The 20,725-nt window shown below is 36.6% G+C and overlaps 1 protein-coding gene and 1 pseudogene across 1 annotated transcript; both read left to right on the top strand.

The window, feature by feature from the left end:
• Nucleotides 1–8,893: 8,893 nt before the first annotated feature.
• On the top strand, nt 8,894–9,841 carry LOC116071282 (olfactory receptor 6K3-like). The gene has a single exon (XM_031342774.1). The coding sequence runs from the start codon at nt 8,894–8,896 to the stop codon at nt 9,839–9,841; it is 948 nt and encodes a 315-aa protein (XP_031198634.1).
• Nucleotides 9,842–14,526: 4,685 nt separating this feature from the next.
• On the top strand, nt 14,527–15,417 carry LOC116096932 (annotated as a pseudogene).
• The last annotated feature ends 5,308 nt before the right edge of the window (nt 15,418–20,725 follow it).

A 20,725-nucleotide genomic window follows, 5' to 3' on the forward strand; every position in this document is an offset into this window, starting at 1 on the left:
ACTACAGCAAAACCAAATGACTTAATTGATTTCACTAAAGATATGGCAATGGACTGACTACCTATAGAGTAACAATTTAAAGTACAATTAAGTTTTAATAGATTAATTTACCACATGTGCTATAAAGCAAAAGGATAAAATACACAGTCATGTATCAATTCGTATGATGCACAGCTTACAATTATTTTTACTCAGAATATAAACAGTTGATTCAAACTACTAAGGAAATGATAATCATTCCAGTTGAAGAAATTAAGAGATATAAAAAAAACCACATAAAGTGCACAAGCATCTATAATTAATATTTCAAATTATATCAACAAATATGATTCCTTAAAATGATAGAAACAACAGTCAGATATACTGTAAGGGTAGCGTAGGCCCTCTGTATATATGTAATTTTTGTATAGCTCGGTCTTCTTGTGGGACTCCAACAGTGGGAGCAGGGCTGTTTCTCACACGTTTGCCTGCTTTGGGAGCCGTTTCTGCTTACTGGGTTACCTGGCCCAGCCTTAAAATGAGAGTTTGTGCCTGATCTTATTGTAACTTGTAATGCTGGGTCCTCTTGATATACCTGGGAGTCTTACTCTTTTCTGAAGAGAAAAAAGAGGAGGAGTGGATCTGAGGAAAAGGAAAGGAAAGGGGAAGGACTGAGCAGAGAGGAGCAGGGGAAACTGCAGCGAGGATGTAGTAGACGAGAGAGGAATAAAAATAGAAGAAGCTTAATGCATGTACCCTTTATAGTATGGAAGCCCTAAAATGCAATTTGACAATATCTTATAAATTTTAATATGCAAACCTTCTACAACAAATGTTTATATGTGACTAAATGGTCACGTATGCAAAACAATGGTGCTTTTAGTTCAAAGCGGCAGCTGAATAAGTTGACGTAAATCAATCACAACAACAACATTGCATAAATAAGGAAATTCTAAACTAAGGCCTAAATTATGATCCCATGTAAAGCTAAACAGGCAAAACAAAGCAATCTACTGTTTTTAACTGTGCATACAGATGCTTAACGAAAAATTGCCTCCATCAGACTGGCCTATGAGCATGTTCTGTGGGGGCATGTTCTGAATAGCTAACTAAGGTAGGAGGACCCACAAAACTCAGACTGAAAAAAGTACAGAATAAAAGAAAAGAAATAGAGAGGTTTGCAGAGTGGGATTGAAAGTTAATAGCAATGTTCTGTCTCTCTCTTTTTTTTTCTTTTGTTATTTCAGGTTCTTTTTTTTTTTTTGATTGACATGATTTATTTTTTTCATTTTTTTATTAGATGTTTTCTTTATTTACATTACAAATTTTATCCCTTCCAAAAACTCCTCCCCCGTCTCCCTGCTCACTAACCCAAGTGCTTCCTCTTCCCTGTCCTGGCATTCCCCTACACTGGCGCATCGAGCCTTCACGAGACCAAGGGCCTCTCCTCTCATTGATGTCCCACCAGGCCATTCTCTGCTACATATGCAGCTGGAGCCATGAGTCCTGCCATGTATACTGTTTAGTTGGTGGTTTAGAACCTGGGAGCTCTGGGGGTACTGTTTGGGTCATATTGTTGCTCCTCCTATGGGGCTGCAAACCCTTTCAGCTCCTTGGGTTCTTTCTCTAGTTCCTCCGTTGGGCACTTTGTTCTCAGTCCAATGGATGGCTGTGAGCATACATTTCTGTATTAGTCAGGCACTGGCAGAGCCTCTCAGCAGACAGCTATATCATACTCCTATTAGTACAGACTGATTGACATCCACAATAGTGTCTGGGTTTTGTAACTGTATATGGGATGGATCCCTAGGTGGGACAGTCACTGGATGGCCTTTCCTTCAGTTTCTGCCCAAAACATTGTCTCTGTATTTCCTACCATGGGTATTTTGATCTGCCTTCTAAGAAGGACCAAAATATCTACACTATAGTCTTCCTTTTTTAGCTTCAGGTGGCCTGTGAATTCTATCTTGAGTATTCCAAACTTCTGGGCTACTATCCACTTATCCAGCTTCCATGTGCATACCATGTATGTGCATGCCATGTGTGTTCTTTTGTAATTGGGTTACCTCACTCAGAATAATATTTTCTAGCTCCATCCATTTGCCTAGGAACTTCATGAATTCATAGTTTTTATAGCTAAGTAGTACTCCGTCTTTTAAATGTACCACTTTCTAAATCCATTCCTCTATTGAGGGACATCTGGGTTCTTTCCAGCTTCTGGCTATTATAAATAAGTCTGCTATGAACATAGGGGAGCATGTGTCCTTATTACATGTTGGAACATCTTTTGGGTATGTTCACAGAAGTGGCACTATATCCAAATTTCTGAGGAACCACAAAACAGATTTCCAGAGTGGTTGTACCAGCTTGCAATCCCACCAGCAATGGATGAGTATTCCTCTTTTGCCACATCCTCGCCAGCATCTGCTGTCTCCTGAGTTTTTGAACTTAGCCATTCTGACTGGTATGAAGTGGAATCTCAGGGTTGTTTTGATTTGTTTTTCCCGTTATGACTAAGGATGTTGAACATTTCTTTAGGTGCTTCTCAGCCATTTGGTATTCATCAGTTGAGAATCATTTGTCTAGCTCTGTACCCCATTTTTAATAGGGTTATTTGATTCTCTGGAGTCTAATCTAACTTCTTGAGTTCTTTGTACATACTGGATATTAATCCTCTATCAGATATAGGGTTGGTAAAGATCAAGATCATTTCTCAATTTGTTGGTTGCCATTTTGTCCTATTGACAGTATCCTATGCCTTATAGAAGCTTTGCAATGCTATGAGGTCCCATTGTCGATTCTTGATCTTAGAGCATAAGCTATTCAGGAACTTTTCCCCAGTACTCATGTGCTCGAGGCTCTCTCCCACTTTCTTTTCTATTAGCTTCAGTGTATCTGGTTTAATGTGGAGACCCTTGATCCATTTGGACTTGAGCTTTGTACAATGAGATAAGAATGGATCAATTTGCATTTTTCTACGTTAGCCTCCAGTTGAACCAACACTGTTTGTTGAAATGTTGTCTTTTTTCCATTGGAAGTTTTTAGCTCCTTTGTAAAATATCAAATGACCATAGGTATGTGGGTTCATTTCTGGGTCTTCAATTCTATTCCTTTGATCTCCCTGCCTTTCACTGTACAAATACCATGCAGTTTTTATCAGGATTGCTCTGTAGTACAGCTTGAGGTCAGGGATGGTGATTCCCCCGGAAGTTCTTTTATTGTTGAGAATAGTTTGCAATATCCTGGGTTTTTTTTGTTATTCCAGATGAATTTGGAAAGTGCTCTTTCTAACTCTATGAAGAATTGATTTGGAATTTTGATGGGGATTGCATTGAATCTGTAGATTGATTTTGGCAGGATGGCCATTTTTACTATATTAATCCTACTAATCCATGAGCATCTTCTGAGATCTTCTATTTCTTTGTTTCAGAGACGTGAAGTTCCTGTCATAAAAATTTTTCACTTGCTTAGTTAGAGTCATGTCAAGATATTTTATTTTATTTTATTTGTGACTATTGTGAAAGATGTTGTTTCCCTAATTTTTTTCTCATGCTGTTTATACTTTGACTAGAGATAGGTTACTGATTTGTTTGAGTTAATTTTTTATCCAGCCACTTTGCTGAAGTAGTTTATCAGGCTTAGGAGTTATCTAGTAGAATTTTTTGGGTCAATTAAGTATACTATCATATCATCTGCAAATAGTGATATTTTGACTTCTTCCTTTTCAATTTGTATCCCTTTGACCTTCTTTTTTGTCTAATTGCTTTGGCTAGGACTTCAAACACTACATTGAACAGGTAGGCAGAGAGTGGATAGCCTTGTCTAGTCCCTTATTTTAGTGGGATTGATTCAAGTTACTCACCATTTAGTCTGATGTTGACTACTGGTTTGCTGTATTCTGCTTTTACTATGCTTAGGTTGGGCCTTGAATTCCTGATCTTTCCAAGATTTTATCATGAAGGGGTGTTGGATTTTGACAAATGCTTTCTCAGCATCTAATGAAATGATTATGTGTTTTTTTTCTTTAAGTTTGTTTATATAGTGGATTACATTGATGGGTTTCAGTATATTGAACCATCTCTGCATCCCTGGGATGAAGCCTATTTGATCATGATAGATGATCATTTTGATGTGTTCTTGGTTTCAGTTTGCAAGAGTTTTACTGAGTATATTTGCATCTATATTCATAAGGGAAATTGGTCTGATGTTTTCTTTCTTTGTTGAGTCTTTGTGTGGTTTAGGTATCAGAGTAATTATGGCTTCACAAAATGAATTTCTAATTTGTGGAATAGTTTGAAGAGTATTGGTATTAGGTCTTCTTTGATGGTCTTATACAATTCTGTACTAAACCCAGCTAGTCCTGGGCTTTTTTTTAATTTTTTGGTTGGGAAACTATTAATGACTCCTTCTATTTCTTTAGGAGTTATAGGACTGTTTAGATCATTTATCAGATCCTGATTTAACTTGGTGCCTTGTATCTGTCTAGAAAATTGTCCATTTCATTCCGATTTTCCATTTTTGTTGAGAAGGATCTGATGATTTCTTGGAGTTTCTCAGGTTCTGTTGTTATGTCTCCCTTTTCATTTCTGATTTTGTTGATTTGGATACTGTCTCTGTGCTTTCTGTTTAGTTTGGCTAGCGATTTATCTATCATTTTGAGTTTCTCAAAGAACCAGCTCCTGATTTCATTGATTCTTTATATAGTTCTTTTTGTTTCTACTTTGTTGATTTCAGCCCTGAGTTTGATTATTTCCAGATATCTACATCTCTTGGGTGTATTTGCTTCTTTGTGTTGTAGAGCCTTCAGATGTACTGTTAAGCTGATAGTGTATGCTCTCTCTACTTTCTTTTTAAAGGCATTCACAGCTATGCATTTTCCTCTTAGCACTGCTTTCATTGTGTCCTATAAATTTAGGTATATTGTGGTTTCATTTTCATTTAACTCTAAAAAGTCTTTAATTTCTTTATTTCTTCCTTGACCAAGTTACCATTGAGTAGAATATTGTTCAGCTTCCATGTGCATGTGGGCTTTGTATTGTTTATATTGTTATAGAAGACTAGCCTTAGTCTGTGGTGATCTGATAGGATGTATAGGATAATTTCTGTCTTCTTGTATCTTTTGGGGCTTGTTTTGTGACCAATTATATGGTCAGTTTTGGAGAAAGTGTCATGAGATTCTGAGAAGAAGGTATAGTCTTTTGTTTTAGGATAAAATGTTCTATAGATATCTGTTAAACCCATTTGGTTCATAACATCTGTTAGTTTCACTGTGTCTCTGTTTAGTTTCTCTTTCCATTATCTGTCCATTGCTGAGAATGGGGTATTGAAGTCTCCCACTATTATTGTATAAGATGCAATGTGTGCTTTTAGCTTTAGCAAAGCTTTTTTTTATGAATGTGGGTGCCCTTGCATTTGGAGCATAGATGTTCAGAATTGAGAGTTCATCTTGGTAGGTTTTACCTGTGATGAGTATGAAGTGTCCCTCCTTATCTTTTTTTGATAACTTTAGGTTAAAGTCAATTTTATTTGATATTAGAATAGCGACTCCAGTTTGTTTCTTGGGACCATTTGCTTGGAAAATTGCTTTCCAGCCTTTTACTCTGAGGTAAAAGGAACAAAGTAAACATTTTCAAAGTATTGTTGTTTAGAGTCAGCAATTTTATTCCATTAAAAAATGGCATATTCAGGGAAACTCCATAAGATTTGAAACATTTACATACTTCTGAAACATGTAACTGCTAAAAAATTTTAGTCCCCAATTGTATTGATAGCCATTCTTTGGGACATCTTACATTAAGGAAGACTCATGAGAAAATATCAAAGGATCTTTACCATTAATTAAAGCCATAGGGAAATCAAGTTCATTCCCCTAATTACTAGGGGGAAATACTGCAGTAGATAAATCTTGCTGAGAAGGCTTTAGAAATAGGTATAACAGTCTTTCTTCACAAACTAGAGAAATTTAAACTGAATAAGTCCAGGGAAAAGAAGGGAACTCATTGTTCCAGGTGGAGGTAAGAGAAGAATTTGTATCTTTCTGAGACTTAGTTGGACCCAATTGTCATGAAGATAAACCTCCTCGCTGGTAGAGGAGGAGAGTCACTTAGCTAGCATTCCTTCTATTAGCTGAATAATATTGGGGAATAACATTAATCTTGGGGAAGAAAAGCATACTTAGAACAGAAATCAGTGGTAATATCACATTTTTATGTGCCATATCCAAATAATTAACACTTTCTACTGCTATCTTATTTCCATCTGTTATGACAACCTCAGAGTTTTCTAAATAAAATTAGAATCCAAGGGAAAGCTACAGCATTTCCCACTGCTTTCACAACTTCTCATGATTGATATCCATATAAGTAGAACAGTGTGTGGTCAGTCAGCAAGCAGCTTGCTCTGAAGCTCAGGCTAATCTCTCTGTGCTTAGATGTCATATGCATCCTTCCACTTGCTTCCTTTGTCAACCTTGAGGGCCTCACTCTCTTCTGAGCATCTGTATGAGTCAAAAGCTTAGTAGGAGCAGAGCTGATTTCTACCAATAGTCTTACCCCAATAAGAGAATTAAATATGTCATTCCTGGGCTTGTTAACAGTGTCATGAATGGTTATGGTGAGTCACTGGGTTTACAGCTGTTTCATGTGCCTCCCTAAGATGATAGAGGCTGCTGCAATTACCAGGGACTGGGTCAGAGAGGTATATGCAGACAGTGCACTGATACCAATCGTGAGCTTATTAACAGGAATCATTACAGTGGTGGATTATAGAGCACCATGAGAATCACAGTGGTCAGGCAAGAGCAAAGGTCTAGGGATAACTAGGGATCTAAGAGCGTTGTGTGTTTTCTCTTCTTTTTGATGTCAGTCATGATAAAGTTCATTTATAAAAACACCCTAGGAAGTACAATTTCAGGAAGACCATTTGAGACAGGCCTCAGGAGGCCGAAGCAGAATTACCACGAGTTGTAGGCCTGCCTAAGCTACATAGTGAATTCCAGATCATTCTGGACTGTAGAGTAAGACTGTCTCTGTTTGATATTTCACTTTGACTTAGGATCTCCAGGCAACTGTAGGGCCAAAAGTATGTTGACTTAACACCTAATGTTATTTGTTTTTGAATACTGAGATACCTGGATGGATGCCGGTGAGATCCTCTAACCATACCCAAACACGTAGAGAGTGGCAGAAAAAAAGAGTTTTAGGAGCAAGAGATCAGCATTTGCTCATATATTTTTCTTGGGTAAATAGAGGGACCCATGAACCAGGCAAAGCATGTGGCTGGACTATTTCATCCAGGGCATGTGGAATCTGTCATCTTCCTGACAAAATGTCATGGCATTGTTGCTTTTTATTCTTTAATCTGTCAGGTGAACTCATCAAAGATTTCACTTAGAAAAAAGTATGAATATGAGCAATATACTTCCATCCTTCAAGAATGTTGCTTCTGCTACAACTTCCATAGATGCACTAGCATGGTTAGAGAAGTGTTTTTGTGGATTCTGCTTACACCAAGACCCACTAGGAAGTCCCAGAGTGACTCTAAGACTCTTGATAACAATAAAGTTGTTACAATTCGTTACATACAATCTTGTACCTCCTGATAGTACACTTGGAGATATGTGTGCTTTCCAACATTGTTACTGGCATCATATCTAATTATTACCATGCTAGCTGCCCCAAATTGCCAGGACCTTAGCTGGGAAGTTGCCAACTGTAACTGACAATATTAACACCAAAGTCCTTACTCATTCAATGAAAATGGGAGAAAATGGAGAAAGCCAACCAATACCTTCATTTATATTTAATGGAAGTTGAGGTTCAGAGGGATTATTGCAGATGTAGAGTTCATCCAACAGTACAGGTAAGGTAAGAGCAACATAGAGAACCAAAATAGAGGACAAGTTCACTATTGGCAATATTTCCTCTAATTCTCTAAGTGTCCTTTAAAGCTGAAACCCCATCTTACTGTACCTTGCAAACTTAGGCTTCTCTAATATAGCCAAATGTCTTCTCCAAAATGTCATATAAAACAGAAATAAGCAACATGCAGCCTTTGACTTCTTTCTCTAAATTTGACCTTTATTTATGCTGGCGTGAGCACCCACAGTCCATTCATTTTCATTGTTTAATGATAACTCATTTCATGTATGTTTCAGTTTATATAGTTGCCAATCAACTGCCATTTTGATGATTGTTTCAAGTTTTATAAGCAAGGTTATTTTAACTATCTTATGGCAAGCTTGGAGGTAAAGATAAATTTTCATTTTTCTTGGGTAAATACCTTCAAATAGGTTTCTAGATCAATAATCAATATATGTGCAATATTATAAGAAGCTGCTTCTAGAGTGACTGGAGTATTTGTTTTTGTTTTGGGGGGAGTTCTTTATTGTTGTTGTTGTTTGAGACAGGGTTCTTCTGTGTTGCCATGGCTGTCCTGGAACTTGCTCTGTAGACCAAACTGGCCTCGAACTCAGAGGTCTGCCTAGCTCTGTCTCTGAGTGCTGGGATTAAGGTATGTACCACCATTGCACAGGAAAATTGACATTTTTGGTGTGTTAATTTCATATTTTTCTTTGTTTTGTGATGCTGTAGATTGTATGTATGATAGAAAAATGCTATACCAAAGAGCTACATCTACACTCCTTTTTCTATTTGTCTTCTTCATTAGGGAATATGTTTATGCAAATAGTCTCTGTTCTTCATTCCTGGAAACAACAAATTCATAAATATCTTAGGGACATTATTGGTTCCAAATGGATGTCTTTTTATTAATCCAAGGATAAAGGAAACCTAATTATCCTAAAACTTATTTGCCTTTTGATTCTTGTATGACCAATGTGTCTGGCTTTCTACATTTCATCTAGGACTTGAGCTGTATGTTTCCAGCCGTGAAGATAAACTTGGCTGAGACTATAATGAGAATTAACACAACCACTTCAGTGACAGAATTCCTCTTTTCTGGATTTCCCCAGTTTGAAGATGGCAGTTTCCTTTTCTTCGTTCCTTTGTTCTTCATTTACATATTTATTGTGATTGGGAATCTCATTGTGTTTTTTGCAGTCAGGATGGATACCCGCCTTCACAACCCCATGTACAATTTCATCAGCATTTTCTCATTTCTGGAGATCTGGTATACAACTGCAACTATTCCCAAAATGCTCTCCAATCTCATCAATAAGCAGCGGACCATCTCTTTGATTGGCTGCCTGCTACAGATGTACTTCTTCCATTCACTGGGAAATTCAGAGGGCATTTTGCTGACCACAATGGCTATTGACAGGTATGTTGCTATCTGTAACCCTCTCCGGTACCCAACCATCATGACTCCCCGGCTCTGTGCTCAGCTCTCTGCAGGCTCCTGCATCTTTGGCTTTCTTGTGTTGCTTCCAGAGATTGCTTGGATTTCCACACTGCCCTTCTGTGGCCCCAACCAAATTCATCAGATCTTCTGTGACTTTGAACCTGTGTTGCGTTTGGCCTGTACAGACACCTCCATGATTCTGGTTGAGGATGTGGTTCATGCGGTGGCCATCATCTTCTCTGTCTTGGTGATTGCCATCTCTTACATTAGAATCATCACTGTGATCTTGAGGATTCCCTCTGGTGAAGGCCGTCGGAAGGCTTTCTCTACTTGTGCTGCCCATCTTGGTGTCTTCCTGATGTTCTATGGCAGTGTCTCTCTCATGTATCTGCGTTTCTCGGCTACTTTCCCACCAGTTTTAGACACAGCTATTGCACTAATGTTTGCGGTTCTTGCACCCTTTTTCAACCCTATCATCTATAGTCTGAGAAATAAGGACATGAAGATTGCAATTAAGAAGCTTCTCTGCTATCGGATGATGCTGCCTACATCTGTAAGCTAATCTGCTCATAGATGCCTGTCTTTGTAGATTTTACTCCAACATATCAAACCACAAATTAGCACAGAACTCATTCACTGTTCCACTGATACGCTTCATGTCTTTAAATCAGATAGGAAATACTCATCTAGATTATAATGAGGGGTAAAATATACAAACCAAATATGAATGTCTAGGCATGCTTTGTAAACTTGAATTTTGTATAAAATTGTTACTATGTATGAGCATTAGTAAGAACACAGATTGTGAAATATAGTACTTAGAATAATAATATCTAGAGATGTTAAATGATACTGCACACTAATTTTGTGATATCAAAGGAACAACTAATGAATTTTTCACCTCTTAGTTTCAACATCTATAAGTTTAAAAGTAATATATTTTAAAATTAAGCCCTCATTTAATATTAATGAGCTAATCAAAGCCCTAGGGAATATTATAAAGGGCCAGTAAAAGCCAGTTGTCAGCTGTTATAAAGTTAAGACTACTATAAGTATTGAAAAATGTTAAAAATAACAAAAAGTGAAATATGTGTAAAATTGCATTGTAATACTTGTGGTGGATTTTATATAGTCTGAAATGTCAAATATCACATTTGTTCAGGATAAGGAAACAAAAGTAGTAGTTCTTTTGGACAAGGCAACCAAACCATTATTTGATTTTGTCTATTATATGGCACACTAATTACCAAAAGCATATATATATCTATATATATATCTATATCTATATCTATATCTATATATATATATATATATACTTTAAAAACATCCATAACATTACAACAGAACAACAAAGTAAAACATAAACAAAATATTATCACCCCTAGGGCAGAAATCAATTCCTCAAATAGTTTTCATCATTTCCTCAGGTACAGTACAAATGAGATATAAATAAGGAAGGGGAATCTGCTAGGTCTTATAGCAGAAACTAGAAGAGAATCCCAGATGGGAAACTACACTTGCATCATGAAAGGGATAATCAAAGTTTGGAGAAGTAGTGGTCTATTGAGGAACCATGGATGATGGAAAGGAAGTCAATATTTATATGTGATTTCCCTTCTCATGCTGGATCTGTATACTTGGATTTGTTGAGAGAAAAGTCTGAGGATAAACTGAAATACACAATTTAATGAAGTGGCCCCTAGGATACTAAGACTTTGGAAAGTATAACATTGCAACAGTCATGCCTTTGCTAGACTTTCGGACATGCTTTCATTTTGCTATGACCATTTGGATCATTGACATTCATTCATGTCTACATTCATAAATGTATATTCTATTCCCCATCTGTCTCCCACTTTTCCTCCCCTTTTTTTCTCAGGGCATACACACAGAGACCTTAATCTCCCACCATAACACTTCATGTTTTAATGTCACTCTCAATCCAAGTAGAGGTTACAATCATTAGTTGGACTACTGTAAAGAAAGTGGCTTAGAAACTGAAATTAAATGATTTCTCAGAATACAGATTATTTCTGTTCTAAAAACAACTAAATTGTTTCATAACTAAAATCCAAAGATACTCTAGAGGCTTCATACTGCTTTCTGCAATACACCTGCCAAAGTAATGTTACTATCTCTACCCAGAGGCTACTGATTGCTCTAAATCCTTCATGTTACACATTGTATTTAAATTTTTAAATTATCATCAAGCCGATAAAAAAATCCAGTGGGTAACAAACCCAACAGTACACATACCAAGCTTATATTCAAATATATAGCAGGGAAGATTGCACATTGGAACTCAACAATTATTACAGAATAAACCATATATACTTATAATATGTATTTTTAAAATAAAATTTAATATTATATAATATTTATTATTATTCACAAAATATCAAATGACAGATTTAGAATGAAATAGTCTTATTTACTTCTGTGTAGATTTTCAGGGTAATTGTCTGTTCAGATTTCCTATGACACACTATACTGTCTCTATCTGCACACATGTAAAAAGGGCAAATCCAGGATGATCACTTCTTTGCAGTATACTCTGGTAGACTCATGAACAAGAAACAGTAATTTAAATGCTGAATAAATTGGTTATTGTGCTTATTAAGATGAGAACAAATTGGAAAAAAATATATTTATTGACAAGTTTGGTAGGAGTTAGCTAATTAATCTCATGAGAAATGATGTTTATGGTAGTATACGGGGGATCCCCCACAGAGTTCATACCCCTTCTTGCTCTTCCCTGGGACACTTGTGGTATGACTATAACTTGCCTTTTGAGTGCTGAAGAAAGGTCAATAATGCAGAAACCTAGAGAGGCTGAGGCATTTCTCTGTTCTGGATCAGGGTTAAGTACCGTCACCAATGCTTGCATAGGAATAAAGAACAGGCTTATGTGCCACAGAAAACCACATTGCTGAGTTTCATCACTTGTGTGATGAAAATAATGATCTTATCTCTATAGAACTTCATGAGTATCGGGTTCTAAGTGTATACAGTGTGCTGGGGCAGTGTCCACTGCAGCAAACAATTATACTAAAATATACATTAATTAATTAGTGCTAATGCTATTTATTGTCAGAACCATTATGAGCATATATGAACGTTCCCCTCTTGCAAATTGGGGTAGTTTTAAAACACAATGATGCTGGATAATTTGAAATGTCACAAGTATGTAAATGATAGAAAAGATTTAAGTACTAGAATTTGATTCATAATGTCTAAAGTGTAACCACTGCTGTGGACTGATTTTAGGTTATGAGAGAAAGCAGAGAATAGAGAAGTGTTATATACAAGTCCAAGGCTACAGCACACAGAGGAAGTTATTGTAGTTTTAGAAAACAGCATGAGAAATGGAATTAGAAGGAAAACTAGAGAAGGATGCTTGTAGGTAAAAAAATGGCAGGTTGTCACGGATCATGTATGTTGGCTTGGAGCTAGCTCATGAGAAAAATTGTGGAAAAAAACATTTGAAGATTTTACAGGCATTTCTGGTTGAAATCCCATGTTAGTAAGATTACCAAGCAGTATATAAAATAAGAAATTATGGAGGGAACTTAGGAAATGGATTCTTTAAGAAGAATTTAAGATGATGTTTATTGATGTGAGATAAAAGAAGCAGAGTGAGTCACATCTAAAAATAAATGAAACAAGGCAGACCTGCCTCTAAGAGGCATTTGGAGCTAGAGTTATTGAAATAGAAGAAATGGTACCCAAGGAAGAGAAATGGGGTGTATCACATGCCAGGCAGGACTGGGTAATAACCATGAGTGACTGGCAGAATAGCACCAGCAGGATACTGAGGGACAAGTATGTAGCAAATGGTTAAGGTTTTTAAAAAAATAAGTGATATGGATTTTATTATTTCATTAGGAGTCTACCTATCCAACAAACCACTACCAATTGCGATGGTATGACATGGCCCACATTTTTAGGTCAGAGGACACCTTCCTCTTTTGGTTGAAGCAGAAATCTCCTTGTTTTTTGTCTGGAGTGTTAGATAAGCTGACTTCCTGCTCATTCTCATTTCTATACCTCCCATATCAACACAGGAGTGCTGGAAATACAGATGTGTACCACTGCACCTGGATTTTTACTGCTTGCTGGAATTGGACTCAGTCTACCTAGCTTGCATAGCAAATACTTATACCAGATGAACAGTCTCACTAGCCCCCAAGTTTACATTTGAATTTGCTTAAATCAATACATCAAATTAATATGTATAAAAATCCAGCTTGATGTGGAAAACATATAACTGAACCATTATCTTATTACCTTTACTTTATGCTTCATATCATTAATACTGATATATAAGTGTGTTATTATAGTATAGAACAACTCAATAATATGATACAATACAGTATGTATAGATTGTTAATAAGGAAACATACAGGCTATGCTGAGAAAACTTTCAATAGTTAATGTACCCTTTAAATATAGAGGCTAACTATGGAGCAGAGATTGAAGGAAGGACAAGCCAGCCTGATATAGCTATCTCCAAGCCAGCCTGATATAACTATCTCCTTAGAGGCTCTGACAGTACCTGACTAATACAGATGTAGAGGCTTACAGCCATCCATTGAACTGAGTACAGTGTCCCCAGTGAAGGAGTTAGAGAAAGGACCAATGGAGCTGGAGCCCCTTAGGACGAACAAAAATATGAACTAACTAGTACCCTCAGAGCTCCCAGGGACTCAACCACCAACCAAGGACTATACATGGTGGGACTGATTATTCTGGCAGCATGTGTATAGTAGAGGATTAGAAGGTCGATCATCAGTAGGAGGAGAGGCCCTTGGCCCTGTGAAGGTTCTGTGCCCCAGTGTAGGGGAATGCCAGGGCCAATAAGTGGGAGAGGGTGGGGTGGCAAGCAGGGGGAGTGGGGAGGCAATAGGGGTTTGTTCTTGTTGTTTTTTTGTTTTTTGGGTTTTTTTGTTTTTTGTTTTTTGAGGGGAAACTGGGAAAGGAGAAATCATATGGCATGTAAATAAAGAAAATATCTAATAAAAATATTTAAAAACGCTTTAACTTGAAGATCCAATTCTTCGAGGAATAAGATGGGAAATATCAGATAGCAGTCATTATGCAGAATAGCAAGGTTGATAAGGCATGCACAGACACAATTACTCCTTATGATAGCTTCAAGCCATTTAGGTGTGCACTGTGTTTATTTTCTTCTCTGCTTCTTATGAGAGAAGCATATTCTCTTCTTCAGTAGATAGCTCTCCTGGGGACATGGAGAATGGAAGTCTATCAGCTGTGACAGAGCCTATCTTCACCATCTTTCTCAGACTCCAGGATGGCAACCTGCTGTAATTCTTCCCTTTGCTTTTCATCTGTATTTTCATTGTCATTGGGAATCTGTTGATTTTCTTTGCTGTAAGGCTGGACAGTCATCTTCATAATCCCATGTATAATTTTATAGGTATCTTTTCCTTTCTAGAGATCTGGTATACCATAGCTACCATTCCCAAGATGCTGTCCAATCTCATCAATGAAAACAAGTCCATCACCATCACTGGCTGCCTCTTGCAAATGTATTTCTTTCATTGATTGGGAAATTCAGAGGGGAATTTGCTGATCACCATGGCGGTTGACAGATACATTGCCATCTGCAACCCTCTTCGCTATCAAATGATCATGACACCCAGGCTCTGTGTTCAGCACTCTGCAGGCTCTTGCCTCTTTGGTTTCCTCATTTTGCTTTCTGAGATTGTGATGATTTTCAATCTACCTTTCTGTGGAGCCAACCAGATCCATCAGATCTTATGGACAGAGATCCATGTAGTAGCCATTATCATCACCGTTCTTATCATTGCTCTGTCCTATGTAAGAATTGTCATCGTGATCCTGAGAATTCCTTCTGCTGAGGGTAGGAGAAAGGCCTTTTCTACTGGTGCAGGTCACCTCATGGTCTTTCTGATATTCTTTGGCAGTGTGTCACTCATGTACTTGCGTTTCAATGCCACTTATCCCCCAGTTTTAGAGACAGCAATTGCACTGATGTTTACTGTATTTGCCCCCTTCTTCAATCCCATCATTTATAGTCTTAGAAACAAGGACATGAAGAATGCAATTAAAAGGCTCTTGTGCCTTCACACAGTTTTGAACATACCTGAAAGTTAAATTTCAGCCACAGGTTCTTTGTTATTGTTTAAAATAATGTGTTTAATATATTCAAATATAGTATTTCTTTACCTATACCTAGCTATTTGTTACATTGAAATCTGTCAACTGATTTTTTTTTTGCTAAAATAAAAGCAGACTATTATTCTCTGAATCATCATCATAAAATTTTTCTGAATATGATGAAGTGGTTTAATTTCTGTTTACAGGATGTTTCTTAAAAGTCTTGTTCATTGCTTTTGAGAACAGACTGATATGGCTTAACTAGAGATACACTGTACTATGAGGTATGATGCCTCCATTCTTGCAATATCTTAGATGTAAAAAAAAAAACTGTTTATAAATCTTGAATTGCCTGACTAGATAATAACACAATATCGAATTCTATTTCCCACAATATATAGATAGATAGGTAGTTAAATAATACAGATGATCAATAGATGAATATAAATAAATGATAGATAAATGATAGATAGATATAGGCAGGTGATAGATTGTTAGAAGATAGGTGAGTAGATAGGTGGCATGATAGATTGATGGATAGATGAATAGTAGCTATATAGTTGAAAGGTAGACATTCAGACTGACAGACAGACAGGACAAATAGATAGATACATTTAGATTTTAGGAAACCTCCAATACTACCTTCACAGCAGCTATATTAACTTACTTTTCCATAGCCGGTGCAGTACTGTTTTTTTTTTTTTTTCTCTAGATCTTCACCAGGAGTTTTGGGATCTCACTTACTTGTTTGTAATTTTTTTATAATCACTTTTTTAGCTGGAATGACATGATATCCCAACTAAAGTTTTATTTGCACTTCCTGGTCATAATTGAGAGAATTTTCATGTACTTCTATGCTAATTTTATTCTTTTAGTAGCTGTCTATTTATATATTTTCTTATTTTTTATTAGATTGTTTGTTTTTTTGTTATTACATTTTTTTTACTAAATCCCCCATGTAGCACACACATTAAGTCTTTGGTAGATATTTGGCAAGTACCTGCTCCTATTCTATGGCTTACTTCTTCACTCCACTGATTATTGCTTTTACTAAGCAAAAGCACTTTAGATTTATATATCATGTGTAACTCATTTTTATTTTGTTTCCTATATGAAGATTAAAAAAATCTTCCTTAGAATATCTTGAAGTGTTTCCTGTATATTTTCATATAGTAATTTTTAAATGTATAACTTATATTTTCATTTTTATTATTTTACTTTTGAGATTTTAATCTAGGTATCTCATCTCTTCTGTTTCCTCAAACCAAACATTTCCACATACCCATCCTTGGTCTCTTTCATATTCGTGACCTTTTCTTAAAATATTACATACATAGATGCATATCTATTTTTTAATATTACATGATTTCTGTACAAATGTTATCTGTAAGTATGTTTCAGGGCTGACCATTTGGTATTGGGTAACCAATTGTTATGAGTGTCCCTGAGGAACACCATTTCTCTCACTTTCTGCATTCATCAGTTGCCTGTGTATCTTTATGTAAAATTGAGATTCTGTGGGCTTCTCCTGGTCTGCACTGGCATATCTATTATTGCCTCCATTCTAGTCATGTTTAGGCAGTCATGATGGTGAGACTGTATGGATGTATTTTCTGACTTTAATAAGAGAATCAATCTCACAGCCACTCCCCTGATCATCTGGCTCTTGCAAATTTTCTGGCCTTCCTTCTGCAATTTTCCCTGAGCCTTAGGTGCAGGAATTTGTTTTGTAGATGTGTCTATGGGAATTAGACCTTACAATCCCTCACTTTGTTGGACTATGGGTTTCTGTGTGCTATAATGAGGTACCCTTGAATATGGATGAGTATTATACTTATCTGTGGGTATTAGAACAAATATTTAGAATATAGTTAGTTTATGCAAGTTTATGGTATTTATGCTAGTTTAGTAATGAAGTTAGTTCTCCTCAAAGATCCATGACTTCAGTAGCCTGAGTAGCCGGCTAGGTTTCCAGTAACAGGAATAATTTCTTTCTGGTTGAGCAAGTCTTAACTCCAATTAAAGAGCGTTCATTTCCAAAAAGAGTTATAGTGTAATGTTGGTAATTGTGGTTATTAAGCATCATCACAGGATAGGACTTTGTGTTTCTCCTTTGCAAGCTTGCATGGTGTCTTCTTCTACCATGAACACTAGTCTTCAAGGAAGAGGCATTCAGTAAGTTCCACTTTAGGGGCCTCTGGACCTAATATCTGAGCTGTATTGTGCTTTCAGCCACAAGGATTTTCCTTCCACCTCTGGGGGGGGGGGAGGGAACAAAGGGAAATAGCATTGGTCTGTTATCTTTTAGGGGGCTCTTGGACAAGTCTAAGCAATAAGTCAAGTGAGAGTTTCTTATATCTGGTATTGAGGCTTTGTTAGGTGGCCATTGGCTCTTGGAGGGATCCCATAAGCCCAAATGAGAAAATCTGATTTAAACTATAAATATGTATTAATATACAGACTTATGTGTAATCTAGGTATTTTTAAGAAAGATAGTTAATAGGGTGATTACTTGTGACTTTTTCATATATCCTTTCTTTTATTTTGCCCTTCTCCTCATCCTGAATTTACATCCCTGTTCCTCTTACATCCCTATTTAGAGTTTCTTTTTTCCCATTTCCCTGATCAGAGTACTTGTGAACTGCTATTCTCTTTGCTATTGCATCTAGTCATTTATTAATCTGCAGTTCTTAAATTTATGTCACTGACAAGGAATTGTGAAAAGATTGGCAGGCATAATGGAGCATAATCAGTGGGGAAGCTCTTGACTAATATGTTCATGGCCATGGATTTAATTCTCAAAGCCAAAAATAAAAATAAAAATTACCTAAAAGCAATATGGTCCCAAGCAACTAAAAAGGTTGAAAAAAGAAAAGAAAAAATTAACTAAGGAAGTAAAATCTCCTTTCAGAAAAAAAAGTACAAAATATTGTTGATGCCTTTCTTTAGATACTTGGTAGAGCTTCAGTCGGAGAGGATGTGTTTGGTCCTGCAGTAACTTGATGTCCTAGAGCAAGGTAGTACCCAAGGAGGGCTTCCCTTTCTCTTAGGGAAAGGAAGGAGTCATGAGGGAGGGACTTGTGAGGATGGGACTAGGGGGCCAAAAGGGAGGAAAGCTGCAATCGTGATGTAAACTGAATAAATAAATAAATAAATGAATAAATAAATAAATAGGAGTAAAAAGAAAGTTAAGAGAACATACACAAACATAGGGGAAAATCTTATATTTGTGTGTTAAAAAAAAGATATAATTAAAGCTCTCATAACACATGGAAGCTTTTTCCATGCTGTCTATATTTCACAGTGACAAAAGATGTTGTATATGCTGCTGGGAAAAAATAAGCATCAATAACTTGATACAATAGCAAGCTGCCGCACCACAAATGTCCACTGATTTGACAGTGGCATTGCTCTTATGGGTAACCAGCCACCTTTCGATCTAATTTGAGGACATGAAATAGAATTCATGCCTAGCACCATAAACCTAGTTTTTTTTTAAAAAGAAAAACATGGCTGAAGAAGTATTTGTTCCCTTGGATTAAATTCACTACTGTTTATCTAAGTTGACTTGTTGCTAAACTCCTTTACAAGTATTTATATTTATACCCATAGACAAATGCTCTTCCAACCCTTAATGAGAGAAGCAGTGTGTATTTGTTTAGAATGTTGTTAACACAGAGATCCCAGGCATCCCTTGGTGGTAAGAATAAGAGACAACTGAGTGTTCATTCCTGTTCATGGCTTTTGTACTACCCTCTCTAAGTCTCAGGGAATCATCACAGAAAAAAAGAATGTAAGATCAAAATGATAAGCAAAAAAACTATGAAGTGCTATCCTATGGGAAAGTCATAGACAGTACTCTCATGATGTCACTGGATTTGTGGCTACCTTTAATGGACCTAAACAAGACTAGACATATCAACAATCAAGCATAGATTGGAGAGAATTGCCTAAATCTTGAAATAACCTTGGTGAACTGGACTGTTGGGGAGGGGTAGTCATTGTCCCATTGTACATCCATTCAGGGGCCCACTAGGCTTCAGTGGATAGGCTCACACATGTGATCACACAGATGGTCTCAAAACAAACAAACATGCAAAGAAACTAATGACCATAAGACATTGATGTGATTAAGGGATTTGTAGGGAGAAGTAGGGGTTAAGTGTTTGGCAAAGATCAGAAAAGAATCAGGAGTTACAGATCAGAAGGATTTATGTACATGTATGAAATTAACAAGAGAGTAAATTTCACAAAAATTATAAAAATTTCACACACAATAAAAATATTCTTCACACAATAAAGATACATTTTAAAGATTCATATGGAACCACAAAATAAGCCTGAAGAAAACAATTCCTAGGTGAAATGATAAAAGTACAATTAGAGTTCATGACAAACTATAGAACTGCAATGAACTGAGTAGGATGGGACTGGCTTAAAAGGAATACAACATCCAAAAGGAAACAATGGAGGGTCCAGAAATAAACCTATACCTCTGTAGTCAAATGATTCACAAGAGAACTGCCAAGTATATGCATTCAAGAAAGTGGGTCCTCTTCAAAAAATGAGACTGGAAAACTGGATAGCCACAAGTTGAAGATTAAATTTGGGCGCCTATTTTACCTCATACAAAAGTCAAACAAAGTGACTCGAAATCAGAGGCAAATGTTTGCTGTGATTAAAATCAAAAACCAAAGAAAACAAAACAACAACACAACAAAGACAAAACAAACCAACCACCAAAGCAGAACACATGTGACTAGAAAGAAGGCCCAGCTCAGCAGTTAAGAGCACTAGCTGCTCCTCTAGAGGCTGGAAGTTCAGGTCTCAGCACCTACACACAAGCTCACAAATGTCCATAATGGCAGTCACAGGAAACCCCACACCCTTCATGGGCCTTAGACATGCTCACATGATATACAGGCCAACAGACTAATTCTTTCGTTAATCATGTTAATGTTTACTCCTAAATTTTCATTAATTTTGTTGTCTCCTTGTTCATTAATTTTGAAAGTAATAGGTATGCTGAAAGGCAAATATGTTCTATTACTTTGTTTCTATTGCTACCTACCTATGCCAGGCTCAGGTATGAAGTGAAGCCTCTTCTATGATATATGGCTACTATTTTTGTCTTATGTTTATTCTGTTATTTTTTTTATATTCCTACCATTTTATTATAAAATACATCTTATTTTTCCATTTTTATCTCAGGGTCATCTACCTGACCTCTAATTCTTCTCTGTCTTTCAATTATTTTATGTTTCACTCAACCCAACACAAACACACACACACACACACACACACA

This window comes from Mastomys coucha, unplaced genomic scaffold (assembly GCF_008632895.1).
Source record: "Mastomys coucha isolate ucsf_1 unplaced genomic scaffold, UCSF_Mcou_1 pScaffold1, whole genome shotgun sequence".
Taxonomy (NCBI): domain Eukaryota; kingdom Metazoa; phylum Chordata; class Mammalia; order Rodentia; family Muridae; genus Mastomys; species Mastomys coucha.

Excerpts from the sequence above, each read along its gene's own strand:
- LOC116071282 (XM_031342774.1), top strand. The coding sequence starts at position 8,894 with ATGAGAATTAACACAACCACTTCAGTGACAGAATTCCTCTTTTCTGGA.